Source organism: Aegilops tauschii, chromosome 1 (assembly GCF_002575655.3).
Source record: "Aegilops tauschii subsp. strangulata cultivar AL8/78 chromosome 1, Aet v6.0, whole genome shotgun sequence".
Lineage (NCBI taxonomy): Eukaryota > Viridiplantae > Streptophyta > Magnoliopsida > Poales > Poaceae > Aegilops > Aegilops tauschii.
In genome coordinates, this window is record NC_053035.3 from 16,173,333 (window position 1) to 16,187,734 (window position 14,402).

Genomic DNA, 14,402 nt, shown 5'->3' on the forward strand with positions numbered 1-14,402 from the left:
ATTTTATCATCAAGTATGATTATTCAAGTTGCTAGATTAACATCTCGGGGTGTATGAAACACGAGATAATTAAATCTTGAGCCCCATACTAAACTTCGTCATACGCATGACCCCCGTGCAGATCATATCTGCAATGCCCTTTCATCTGCGAATTTCATCTTTCTTTTGACTACGGCAGAACCCAAAGAACTGATAGCACTTCCATGATCAATCAGGATCACGGATTGCCAGAACTTTGTCAAATTCCACCATGCTGTCTCGAGGTTGAGCAAACGCAAATTCTAGGGAAGCAACAAGAACCTCGGGTAACAGATTTCATCTGTCACCCGCATAAATAATTTTCAGCAATAGATCTCATCTACTACCTAATTATATTATGCAATACCCATACATCTCCATGTATTCTAGATCGAAACCTGCATCTACGCATAGCACGGCTCTAGATGCCACTGTAGGGTAACGCAGCAGAAAAAAAAAATTTTCCGACCTACGCACCAGCCCAGGACCACTATGGAGACTGCATACATGGTTAGATCTTTTTCGTTACCGACTCGTAGCGCAGCGGGAAGTAGAGTCGATGACGATCGGCGGTGCAGATCCCCGCAGCTAGGATTTACAACCTCCCAACCGCGAGGATGTATACCCTCAGCTGCTCCTCAGACAGCCCTCCGGGAGGCGGTCGAACAGCCCCCCGGATGATGTCGCGGACAGCCCTTCGGAGGACCTTCGAAACTCGAACGGTCACTCGGACAGCCCTTCGGGAGGACCTTCGAAACTCGGACGGTCACATGGACAGCCCTTCGGGAGGCACTCATGAACTAAGACCGAAACTACGGTCTCTCTACAGAGTTGCACACATACGGTGTCATCTATCCGGCAGGGCTTCGCCGTCCAGAACTAGTTCCTGCCGGAACCCAGACAGCCTTTCAGCTCTACGAAACTATTTCGCGGGGTGGGAGAGAGAAGCCAGATCATTGCATGGCACTTGTATATGAGAAAGGATGAGGTTTGGGCTGCCCACTCCTCCTCTATTTATAAGAAAGCCAAGGGGTAGGGATGGCTCACAAAAACCAAAAATGCCCATGCAAATGTCACACATGAAGGGCATAATGGGGAGTGAAGTGGAGCTCCATGGAGCCCCACACATGTGGCCTGGCCAACCCCCTTGGGGGACCCCCATGAGGAGCATGCTTGGCCCCCAAGCCCTTCTAGAAGCCTTTTGGAGCTATCCCAAAAGGTGACTCACCATAAAATATCCCAAAAAGCACTTTCACTATTCACGACGACATTTTTCAGCGTCTGTTCGAACTGAAAATATTTATGTGGGCTTAGAACATTTCTAGTACCCACCAAAATTATTTTCAACGCGTTCCGAAACAATTCCGGTTTAGTGATTTTCATCTGCGAAAAGCATCTGAAGTGGCTCCGGCAGCTCCGGAACATTTCCGGTTTTTATCTCAGAAAATTCCAAAAAGCTTCCAGAATGATTCTGGCATCCTCCAAGAATTATCAGGCATGTGCCGAAATCAATTTGACTTAATGGTGTATCCCGAAACAACTTTTCGGTATCATCGAAACTTATCCGATGACCTCTCTTTGCGGTATAATTCCGCTGTCCGAAACTTTTCGGTGTCCGAAACTTTTTCGGTGATTTTCTCTCAGACTCGCTGTCTAGTATTCAGCAGATAGATGACCCTTAAGCGTGTGACCCTATAGGTTCGGTGAAGTATAGACATGACCTGGAACCCCTTCCGATCAATGATCAACATCGGAGCCGTGGACACCCATATTGACCCCTATACCCACACGAATGAATATTCGAGTGAAGCTCCAGTTGCCGTGTGCTATTCCTGTTGCTTCGCGATATGTTACAAATACTCGAGGTGAGACATGTTGGCATTCCCGTGGATCAACAACTTGTCCACTATGCTAGTTACCTCGTTACCGGTTTTGTTCTCTTTTCTCGTTTCGTGTTCCGGCATCCCCGTGATCAAATCACAAAGTGTCTGGCCAGACAATGATGGACACTGTAACACCGAGAGGGCCCGAGTATATCTCTCCATCGTCGGAGGAGAAAATCCCAATCTCGAGCTATCAAGTTACTTAACATACTTTCCCATGAACCCGTAAGCCGCCGTAATAGCCATCCAGTTACGGATGACGTTTAACAAACCCCAAAGTTCATGAAGCAAGCATGAAGAAACTCGATACTCTCATGGTCTAAGGAATCATGCAAACGTTAACCATCTCTGTGTTATGTACCATTAACTTGTGACGAATAAATCTCTTAGCATAACATCATGCCGGGTCAATTCAACACAAATGTTCTCTTAACATTGTGCCCTCAAGGTTGCTGACATAGACATGCCCATGATCAGGAAAACATAACCATCATGCAACACTTGAGCTAGTCTTAGAGGCCAGACTAGGAATACATTTTATCGTTTATTATTCCACACGTGCATATGAGTCTTCCTCCGAGCCTCATCGTTATTGCAGACTCGAGAACCATAGCAGTTATAGCATGGAACATAAACATAATTATGAACTCGGAGATAAATAATATCATTTATTATTGCCTCTAGGGCATATCTCCTACACATGGGATTTGTCGATACTTTGGCACAAGGTATGATAACTACACATATATCTACTTATGCCATTGATAGGAGAATAGTGCAAATTGTACTAAAATCATCATGTGCTCAAATTTCCATGCTAATATACCGCTACAAGGTTACAATATTCAGCCTTCCATTTATCATTTGTGAGAAAGATCTCATGCACACACACAATTATCCATGTCATGAACCGATATGACTTGTGTGTTTTCAATGGAAAATAATTAGAATTCCCTGTTTTTCCTCAATAGGTTTTTCATAGAAATTTAATCATAAAAATCAGGTCCCCTATCTGATGAATTTTAACAAAAAAAAACTCTAAAAAATGACAATATATTTTCATTTAATATAAATGGTTCCAATATCGCATTTTTTCAGACAGAATGAATAAAGTGCATGGATTCACTATTTATTACCAGGGGAAATGAATGCCCACATGTACTCCCTATAGAACACTTTGCATGAATATCTTATGTAAATTTGATTTTAAAAATGACATAATCTTAAAGATAACAGTAAAGATGTTATCGAGAGCATGCTCAACATCTCTAAACCATAACACCAAACTCCGTCATAATTTGTCGAAAAAAGGATAACAAATGATACATCCACCAAATTTAGCATTTGCAAAACTACAACCACCAATACACAAGCAACCTTCATGAATATGGAACATTGTTACATTTATTATAAACATAAAGTTCCTGGGGTGAAAAATAGTTGTGTCTCGATTGATGGTTGGAAAAGAGTATACATGCAAACAGTACAATCACAAATGGTTGCAGCTATTTAACTCGATCCTTTTATTTATACAAAATTAGAAATTAAATACTATTACACTGGTCAAAATAGTGTCTTGAATGTCCCTATATTTGAAAACCGAAAACACTAAGGGGTTAATAACTAGTATGCAGTAATCGTGGCAAAAGTAAATAGATGGTTAAGAAGCTCAATGATCATGATGAGAGGGAAAAGAGACAGGCAACTGAACCGTACATGTTTGAGGATGTGGACACTGCAACCCATACATTACATAAAATTACTAATAAGAAACATAATGCTAAACGTTACTAAAATACACGAGGTACATCAGGAGCACATACAACAGGGTTTGGGGAGGAAAACACATATGAATTCTTACAGTAGAAACACAACAAAAAGTGAAAACCAGTGATAAAGGAAACTCAGAACAGCCATCACACCGTCGCTCTCGTAACCACTTGTAGTACTGGTGATTTTATGTTGTTGGCGAATAAATAATAAAGTGTCGTTTGCTGATCGATCATGTAGTGGCTGTGATCGGGACGCTGTAGAGGACGAGCGTCTCGACGGTGAGGCCGGGGCCAAAGCCGAAGAGGACACCCCACTCCTTACCCTCTCCAGTAGTTGCTTGGCCATCCTGCGAAGAGGTCTTACGCATCACGTCGAGGACGAAGAGGACACATGCGCTGGACATATTGTCGTACTTCGACAGGACCTCTCGGCTGGCGCGCATGCGTTCCTTGTCAAGGCCAACTTTCTCCTCAACCATGTCCAGGATCGCCGGCCCGCCAGGGTGTGCAATCCAGAAGATGGAGTTCCAGTCGTGGATGCCCAGAGGCTTGAAGGCGTCCTCGAGCGCTTGCTCGATGTTCTTGGAGATGAGCCCGGGCACGTCCTTGAGAAGGTGGATGGTGAGCCCTGCCTCTGTAAGGTGGCCGTTGATGGCACCCTCGGAGTCGGGCAGGATGGTCTGGCTCGCTGATACCAGCTGGAAGAGTGGCTTCTCGAAGGGCACGTCGGGGTCGGTGCCGATGATGGCAGCGGCCGCGCCATCGCCAAAGAGCGCATGTCCAACCAGCGAATCCAAATGGGACTTGGAGGGGCCAAGGAATGCCATGGCGGTAATCTCTGAGCAGACCACCAACACACTTAGAGTTTTCCAATCTCAGTTCTTCTTCCCCCCGCTGCGCCGAACACCGCGACGCCGCCAGCCAGCTGATACGTCTCCAATGTATCTATAATTTTGATGGTTCCATGCTATTATATTATCATTCTTCGATGTTTTGCAATCATTTTGTAGCAACTTTATATCATTTTTTGGGACTAACCTATTGACATAGTGCCCAGTGCCAGTTGCTGTTTTTTCCTTGTTTTTTACTTCGCATGATATCAATATCAAACGGATTTCAAACACAGTGAAACTTTTTCGAGAATTTTTATGAATCAGAACACCCAGGATTGCCAGAGAAGTACCCGGGGGGTGCCTGGAGGGGGGCACAACCCACCTGGGCTCGTCTGGGCGCCCAGGCGCGCCCTGGTGGGTTGTGCCCACCTCGGTGGCCTCCCACACCGCCTCTTCGCCCTATAAGTTGTCAAATATTCCAAAAACCCTCTGGGTAACCCTAGATCAGAAGTAACGCCGCTGCAAGCCTCTGTAGCCACGAAAAACCAATCTTGACCCCGTTCCGGCACTCCGACGGAGGGGAATCTTCGTCGGTGGCAATCTTCATCATCCCGGCGGCCACCACGATGAGAAGGGAGTAGTCCACCCTCGGGGCTGAGGGTCTGTACCAGTAGCTATGTGTTTAATCTCTCTCTCGTGTTCTTGAGATGGCACGATCTTGATGTATCGCGGGCTTTGTTAATATAGTTGGATCATATGGTGTTTCTCCCTCTCTATCTTGTTGTGATGAATTGAGTTTTCCCTTTGAGATTTTGTTTTATCGGATTGAATATTTTTATGGATTTGAGAGCACTTGATGTATGTCTTGCTATGAATATCCGTGGCGACTATGGGGTATCATATTGATTCGCTTGGTATATGTTTTGGCACTCAACTCATGGATTCCCGAGGTGACATTGGGGTAATCTATGCATATGGTTTGATGCATGTTCTCGTCTTTGTTTCTCTGGTAGAAGTCTTCGGGAACTCTTTAAGGTTCTTTGTGTTGGATCTAGTATTATAAATCTGAAATTGTTTGATGTGTATCGTATAATTAACTCATGGATACTTGTGGTGACATTGGAGTATCTAGGTGACATTAGAGTTGGTTGTTGCGTATCATATGGTGTTATTTTAGTACGAACTCTTGGATAGATTGAACGGAAAGAATAATTTTGTGTTATTTTAGTACGAACTATTGAATAGATCGAATGGAAAGAATAACTCTAAGGTGGTTTCGTACCCTACAAAAAAATTATTGTTATGTTCTCCACTGGATAAGAACTTTGAAGTGATTCTTCATCGCACGTTGAGGGATGATTATATGATCCAATTAGTTTAGCATTGTTGAGAGATTGCACTAGCGAAAGTACGGACCCTAGGCCTCATTTTCAAGCATTGCAATACCCTTCGTGCTTTGTTTTATCAATTTCTACCTTGCTGTTTTTTATTGTTCCTATCACAAAAATCAATATCAACTATCATTACTACGCTTTTATTACCATCTCTTCGCCAAACTAGTGCACCTATACAATTTACCATTGTATTTGGTGTGTTGGGGACACAAGAGACTTTTTATTATTTGGTTGTAGGGTTGTTTGAGAGAGACCATCATCATCCTACACCTCCCACGGATTGATAAACCTTAGATCATCCACTTGAGGGAAAATTGCTACTGTCCCACAAAACTCTGCGCTTGGAGGTCCAACACGAGTTTACAAGAATAAAGTTGCGTAGTAGACATCAAGGTCTTTTCTGGCGCCGTTGCCAAGGAGGTTAGGTAAGCGGCACTCACATCCCGTAAACGAAGCTCTTTTTTGGCGCCGTTGCCGGGGAGGTGAGTGCTTGAAGGTATATCTTTAGATCTTGCAATCGAATCTTTTAGTTTCTTGTTTTATCACTGGTTTGGTTTATAAAAGAAAACTAAGAAAATGGAATTTATGTTGCATCATATTATTCATCTTTATAATGTCTTTCTTGAAAATGATGGAAAGGAAAATTGTGCTCAATTGATAGAAGAAGAATTCTATAAAAAAATTGGCATAAATGATGAGCATGATTGCAATGTTCTTAGTATGAATTATTTGAATATCCATGATGCTAGTGATATGCAAAGCCATAAGCTTGGGGATGCTATGTTTGATGAAGATGATATTTTCAGTCCCCCATGTTTTAATGAGAAATTTTATTATGATGAAAGCATGCCTCCTATTTATGATGATTATATTGATGAAAGTGGATTTGGAGAATCCACTATTTTGGAAGAGGTTTCAATTGATTATGACAACAAAGTTGCTATCTATGAAGATTATGGTGATGACATGCATGGTATAAAGAATAATGATAACCATGAAACTTGTCATCAAGATTTTAATTTTCAATCACATGATAGTTATTTTGTTCAGTTTGCTCCCACTACTATTCATGAGAATAAATTTGCTCATGTGGAGAGTAATAAAATTTCTATGCTTGTGGATCATGAGAAGAATGCTTTATGTGATAGTTATATTGTTGAATTCATTCATGATGGTACTGAAAATTATTATGGGAGAGGAACATATGCTTGTGGGTATTACAATAATATCAAGTTTCCTCTCTATGTGTTGAAAATCTTGAAGTTGTGCTTGTTTTGCCTTCCTATGCTAGTTGATTCTTGTTCCCACAAATTGTTTGCTCACAAAATTCCTATGCAAAGGAAGTGGGTTAGGCTTAAATTTGCTTGTCATGTGATTCATGATGCTCTTTTACATGTTTCAATTATTATCTTGTATGCGAGTATCATTGAACTCATCATGCCTAGCTAAAAGGCATTAAAGAAAAGCGCTTGTTGGGAGACAACCCAACACTTTTACCTACTGTTTTAGTTTGTTCATATGATTATGCTACTGTATTAATCATGTTTCATTGCTTTTGTTTAAATAAAGTGCCAAGTAAAGCCTTTGGGATAGTGTGGATGATAGTTGACTTTAATCTGTGTAAAAACAAAAACTTTTGCGCTAAGTCCAGGAATTTTCAAAACTCACTGGAACCTGCTTTTAATCTGAAGTTTTTACAGGTGATATATATTCAAATTCCCTACGTTATCCTAATTTTTCAGAATTTTTGGAGTAGCAGAAGTATGGTAGTTGTCCAGATCATTATGGACTGTTCTGTTTTTGACAGATTCTGTTTTCAATGTATAGTTTGCTTGTTTCCTAGTTTCTGTGGCTTATATTGCTCAATATAAATTGTGAAAATGAGAAGGTACAGTAGGCATTGTGTGAGAACAATTATTAATCTTGTCTTTGACAGTACCAAAGTTAATGATTTGCTTTATGATACTAACCTATCTCACGAAGTTCCGTTAAGTTTTGTGTGATTGAAGTTTTCATGTTTTTGTCAGATATCGATATGAGGAGAATAAGGAGTTATAAGACCCTAATCTTAGAAATGCCCACGGCACCCCAAGTTAATATTCAAGGTAGATCCAAGCAACTAAGCTTGGGGATGCCCCGGAAGGCATCCCCTCTTTTGTCTCCAACATTATTGGTAATCTTACTTGGGGCTATATTTTCATTCGTCACATGATATGAGTTTTGCTTGGAGTGTCAATTTATTTTGTTTTTATTTGCTTCCTGCTATCTATAATAATTTTTTGCATCTTTTATTTCAATGAAAATGTCAAGTATAGCCTTTGCCATGCTTATTTTGCGACTATATGAGTTGCTGTTTCAAAACAGAAAATATATCGCTGTTGAAAAAATTATCTAGAAAAGTAAGAATGTGATAAAATGTTGAAACTTTGTGCACAATAAGATATGATAAAATTTCTACAGTGTGGTAATTTTTCTGAATTTTTGGAGTCAGAGAAGCATGAGTTTTCTTGCATCCTTTACAGACTGTCCTGTTTAGACAGATTGCTCTTATATTTGCATTGCTTGCATATGTTTGCTTGTTTAATGATTCTATTTGAGGATACGAGTATTAACAAAAAAAATCTATAAAATGACTAAAAATGACAATATATTTTCATGTAATATAAATGGTTTCAATATCGCATTTTTTCAGACAGAATGAATAAAGTGCATGGATTTACTACTTATTACCAGGGGAAAATGAATGCCCACATGTACTCCCTATAGAATACTTTGCATGAATATCTTATCTAAATTTGATCTTAAAAGTGACATGCTCTTAAGGATAACAGTAAAGATGTTATCGAGAGCATGCTCAACATCTCTAAACCATAACACCCAAGTCCGTCATAATTTGTGGGGAAAAAAAAGATAACAAATGATACATCCACCGAATTTTGCATTTGCAAAACTACAGCCACCAATACACAAGCAACCTTCATGAATATAAAGTTCCTGGGGTGAAAAATAGTTGTGTCTCGATTGATGGCTGGAAAAGAGTATGCATGCAAACAGTACAATCACAAACGGATGGAGCTGTTTAACTCGATCCTTTTATCTATACAAAATTAGAAATTAAATACTATTACGCTGATCAAAATAATGTCCTGAATATCCCTATATTTGACAACTGAAAACACTCGCCTCTGTAGCTAGGTGCACGGGGTTAATAACTAGTATGTCTAATTAAGAACATTCTATCGTAGATGGCTTTAGCATCCCGGACATATGGATTATGCAGTTATCGCGGCAAAAGTAAATAGATGGTTAAGAAGCTCAATGATGAGGGTGAGAGGGAAAAGAGACAGGCAGCTGAACCGTACATGTTTGAGGATGTAAACAGTGCAACCCATACATTATAGTATAAAATTACTAATAAGAAACATAATGTTGAACGTTACTAAAATACACGAGGTACATCAGGAGCACATACAACAGGGTTTGGGGAGGAAAACGCATATCAATTCTTACAGTAGAAACACAACACAAAGTGAAAACCAGGGATAAAGGAAACTCAGAACAGCCATCACACCGTCGCTCTCGTAACCACTTGTAGTACTGGTGATTTTATGTTGTTGGCGAATAAATAATAAAGTGTTGTTTGCTGATCGATCATGCAGTGGCTGTGATCGGGACGCTGTAGAGGACGAGCGTCTCGACGGTGAGGCCGGGGCCAAAGCCGAAGAGGACACCCCACTCCTTACCCTCTCCAGTGGTTGCTTGGCCATCCTGGGAAGAGGTCTTACGCATCACGTCGAGGACGAAGAGGACACATGCGCTGGACATATTGCCGTACTCCGACAGGACCTCTCGGCTGGCGCGCATGCGTTCCTTGTCAAGGCCAACTTTCTCCTCAACCATGTCCAGGATCGCCGGCCCGCCAGGGTGTGCAATCCAGAAGATGGAGTTCCAGTCGTGGATGCCCAGAGGCTTGAAGGCGTCCTCGAGCGCTTGCTCGATGTTCTCGGAGATGAGCCCGGGCACGTCCTTGAGAAGGTGGATGGTGAGCCCTGCCTCCGTAAGGTGGCCGTTGATGGCACCCTCGGAGTCGGGCAGGATGGTCTGGCTCGCTGATACTAGCTGGAAGAGTGGCTTCTCGAAGGGCACGTCGGGGTCGGCGCCGATGATGGCAGCGGCCGCGCCATCGCCAAAGAGCGCATGTCCGACCAGCGAATCCAAATGGGACTTGGAGGGGCCACGGAATGCCATGGCGGTAATCTCCGAGCAGACCACCAACACACGTGCGCCGCGGTTGTTCTCGGCGATGTCTTTAGCCATGCGGAGCACCGTGGCACCGCCAAAGCAGCCTTGCTGGTACATCATGAGGCGTTTGACCGTCGGCGAGAGGCCAAGCAGCCTCGTCAACTGGTAGTCGGCGCCTGGCATGTCCACGCCGGAGGTGGTGCAGAAGACGACGTGGGTGATCTTCGACAGTGGCTGGCCCCACTCCTTGATGGCCCTCTCTGCCGCCTCTTTCCCAAGTTTGGGCACCTCCACGACGACAATGTCGTGGCGCGTGTCCAGCGACGGCTCCATGTGGGAGCAGATGCTAGGGTTCTTTTTCAGGATCTCTTCGGTGAGGTGCATGTGCCTCTTCCTGATCGTGGACTTCTCGCACATCCTCTCAAACTTCTCCTTGAGGTCCGGGAGGTGCTCGCTCTTGGTGACTCTGAAATAGTAGTCCGGGTAGGTGGCCTGGTACACGCAGTTGGCCGGGACGGCCGTGCCGATTGCCAGCACGGTCGCCAGACCCACCGCCTGCTGTGCCCTTCTCACTTCCTCCAACTTCACCGCCGCCATTGATCAGCACCAAGGAGTACTAGCTAAGTAGCAAGGGCTTGCTAGCAAGGGTCGTTTGTCAGGTGCACTTAACGTAAGATTGTATTTCTCAACTCTGGTGATAGAACTCACTGGGAGTGCTGCCACTTTATAGAACATTATTTGCTAACGGATTCATTTTTTCTCTAGAGTTGAATAGACCGACGACTGGGCTTGTTTGTTTTCTTAATTCAAATGGGACGCCTGCAGCTTAGAGAAAATCTACCATAATGGCCGTCTTAAGGAGCATGTCGTACAAAAGTATCAGCTTAATTTAGCAGTCGCGGCAATGTTTCCAATTTTAAAAGCAAGAAACATAAAACAACTCTGCCAGTGAGTTTGCCGTGTTCCGCCCGCGGCAAACAGGTCGGCAATCGTTAAGATTGCTGAGTTCTTAACATCAGGAACTCGACAAAACAAAAAAGCAACTACTGCCGAGTACGTAAAAAGGAGAACTCGTCAAACACAGGGTGGTAGACGAGACGTGCCGTTAACGGCGATGCCACATGGCATGCATGTTTGCCGAGTTCCATCTAAGCAGACATGAGAATGGTCATTGGCGTCATGCTTTGCAAATAATTGTGAAAAAAGTTTAATTGATGGGTTAATCAAAAGCCAAAAAATATGCTGTAAAATTCCATGTTCATCAGAAAATACTAGACATCAATATAAAGGATCTTTTACAATTATGAAACCATGACCGCTTGATTTGCATAACATAGCATGGTGAACAAGAGATGACATATAAAGACCAAATAGACCATCATGTTTAACTTGATGTTAGCCTAAGCCAGAAGAAATGTCATATTTGTACGAGAAACTACTCAATCTCTACTGCTAAGCCAGAAGAAACGTCCTATTTGTTATACGAGAAAAGCTACCATAGCAAGCTGCGCCATGGCCGCCGGCATTCCATGACGCAATTACTTGGCTGGCCGGCTGCAACATCCTTCAAGTGCCGATCAAAATTTGAACGATAAAGAGGAAATAAACAGTAGTGGCACCAGTAGCCCGCCGGCCGGCCTGCCGAAACGTCCTTCGTCCTTGGTATATATGAGTGTCCTATACCAGTTGGCGTTTTCATCAATCATAGCAGCTTTGACCTGAGGAGGCTGGTACTTGACCCATTATCTCAACTATCCAAGCCTAGATGGAAGTTCTCCTTGGATGCACGTCTTTCATTTCTGTTTTTAAATTCTTTTTTGCTGTCTTCCGTTAATAATCGGACACATGGAAGCTGATGTGCGTTAGCGATAAAGCAACAGCTAAATTGGGGGAAGCAGGGTACATCGGATGAGCGAGCATACCCCCAGATATGTGTCTTTCCACGTCCCAACACATGAGCTAAAAAATAATGCCACCTTCCTCCTATAGCTAAATTTATATCTATATCTATATCTATACCTACTAATAAAAGAAATATGTATTCTTAGTCCGTCGTGCTATTTTATAGTAAACCCCCTTATTTTTCTGACATTAAATCCGCAGTAGATATCAAATGTTTTTTTAAAATACTCATATCTTCTAAACCGTAACTCCAAATTTAGTCAACATTTTTCATATACGCACTTTCAAACATTTTCAGATGCTTGATTAACATTTTCCAAATAAAAGATTAACATTTTTGGATACATGGTCAATCTTTTTTGTATGCAGGTTTTAAACATTTTATTCAAATGCTTGATTAACATTTCCCAAATCCATGAAAAGTTTTTTTGAACACATGGTCAACATATTTTCTAAACACATTTAAATTTTTTCAAATGTTTGATTAAACTTTTTCAAATACTTGACCAACATTTTTTCAAATTATTGATTAACATTTTTATATACATGATCATTTTTTTAACATTTTTAATACATGGTCAACATTTTTTCTATACACATTTAACATATTTCAAATAGTAGTTCATCATTTTTTCAAATACTTGATTAAACTTTTATATACATGACCAAATATGTTTCATCATTTTTTAATACCCTGTCAACATTTATTCCAAAAAATGTTATTCAACCATTTTGAAAATGAAAAATGTTTATAGAATTTTTTTTGAACATGTTCCAAAGAATGTTAAATAATGCATTTAAGAAATATTAGTTAAGCATTTGAAAAAAAGTTAAATGTGATTTGAGAAATGTTAATCTTGTACTTGAAAAATGTTGATCTATATTTTCAAAACTGTTAAAAATGTGTATAGTACAAATGTTGACCATTTATTAAAAATTAAAAAATTTAACTTGTGTTGAGAAAAGATAATTATGTATTAGAAGAATATTTTTTACATATAAAAATTGTAGAATAAAAAACAAAATAAACAAAACAAAATCGAAAAATAAAAACTTAAAATGGAACAAAATAAACAAAAAATAAAAATAAAACCGAAGGAAAAATGCAGAAAGAATAAAGATGAAAAAAAATTGGAGAGGAAAAAAGAAAAGTAACGGATGAAAAAAAAACAAGAATAACATTTTTTAATACAAGGTCAACATTTATTCCAAAAAATGTTATTCAAGCATTTAGAAAATTTGGTTTCATTATTTTTTAATATATGGTGAATATTTATTCTACACACATATATCATTTTCCAAATGCATGCTTAACATTTTAACAGACGTGTTCAACATTTTTAATAATAGTTGAGTTACTTTTTTTAAAATATATCATCAAATTCTTTCATAAGCATTTTATATTTTTCGTATACATTTTCTGTATACGTGATAAACATTTTTTCTATACATATTCATCCTTTTTTGAAATGTTGGTCAATATTTTTAAATGTTCTTATGTAGGGTGATTTTTGCAAGATATTTATTCAGAATATTTGGAAGTGCAAAGAAAATTAAAAAAATGAAGCATAAAATGAACGGAAAAACCATCAAGAAACGGAAATTCAGGCTGTTGTTTCCTGCGCGCCTCGGCCCGCCCAACTAGCGGCTGCCTTTAGCGAGGGTTCCCTCTGTCTCGCTGAAGGTGAGATATAGTGGCGCCCGAACTAAGCAAACCTACGCGCAGCGCCGTGCTATGTAGTGGGCCCGCTCGCAACTGTGGCCCAAAAACCCTAGTGCTCGATCATGTGGCTTTCTCATAGCCTGCCCAACTGTCGAGCATTTGGGCCTGAGAGAAGCAGGCTGCTGAACAGGCTGTCCAGGTTGGGTTTCCAGCTCCCGATGGCCCGCTGTGAACCGGCTGGACAAGCGGATGCCCTCAAAAAAAGGAAAGCTGGGCCAGCGGATGCGCTCCAGACGTTCGACGTTGAGCTCTGGCGCTGGCACCTGCGAAGACGAAGCCACCATCATCGTCTGGAAGCCTGAGAGACCTGCTGTGACGCCCCCGATTTGACCGTACACTAATCATGCAAGCATCATAATACAAGCCACGGGCCTCGAGGGCTCGAATACAAGTGCTTGATTATAGAAGAGTCAGCGGAAGCAACAATATCTGAGTATAGACATAAGTTAAACAAGTTTGCCTTAAGAAGGCTAGCACAAACTGGGATACAGATCGAACGAGGCGCAGGCCTCCTGCCTGGGATCCTCCTAACTACTGCTGGTCGTCGTCAGCGGCCTGCACGTAGTAGTAGGCACCTCCAGTGTCGTAGGAGTCGTCGTCGATGGTGGCGTCTGGCTCCTGGGCTCCAGCATCTG

General features: G+C 41.4%; 2 protein-coding genes across 2 annotated transcripts; both read right to left on the reverse strand.

The window, feature by feature from the left end:
- Nucleotides 1-3,903: 3,903 nt before the first annotated feature.
- LOC141026858 (chalcone synthase 2-like) lies at nucleotides 3,904-4,524 on the reverse strand. The gene has a single exon (XM_073503722.1). It carries the CDS (start codon nucleotides 4,498-4,500, stop codon nucleotides 3,904-3,906), a length of 597 nt encoding a protein of 198 aa, XP_073359823.1. The 5' UTR covers nucleotides 4,501-4,524.
- Nucleotides 4,525-9,551: 5,027 nt separating this feature from the next.
- On the reverse strand, nucleotides 9,552-14,054 carry LOC141039249 (chalcone synthase 2-like). Its single transcript, XM_073506614.1, has 2 exons — nucleotides 14,031-14,054; nucleotides 9,552-10,724 (listed from the first exon to the last, which is right to left on the reverse strand). The coding sequence occupies exons 1-2, from the start codon at nucleotides 14,052-14,054 to the stop codon at nucleotides 9,552-9,554; spliced, it is 1,197 nt and encodes a 398-aa protein (XP_073362715.1).
- Between the last annotated feature and the right edge of the window lie 348 nt (nucleotides 14,055-14,402).

What these genes read in the sequence shown, in the direction of transcription:
- LOC141026858 (XM_073503722.1), bottom strand. Translation starts at nt 4,500, where the DNA reads ATGGCATTCCTTGGCCCCTCCAAGTCCCATTTGGATTCGCTGGTTGGA.
- LOC141039249 (XM_073506614.1), bottom strand. Translation starts at nt 14,054, where the DNA reads ATGATGGTGGCTTCGTCTTCGCAG. An exon ending in TGGTGGCTTCGTCTTCGCAG is followed by an intron (nt 10,725 to 14,030) that starts GTGCCAGCGCCA and finishes GCGGCGGTGAAG; the next exon opens with TTGGAGGAAGTGAGAAGGGC.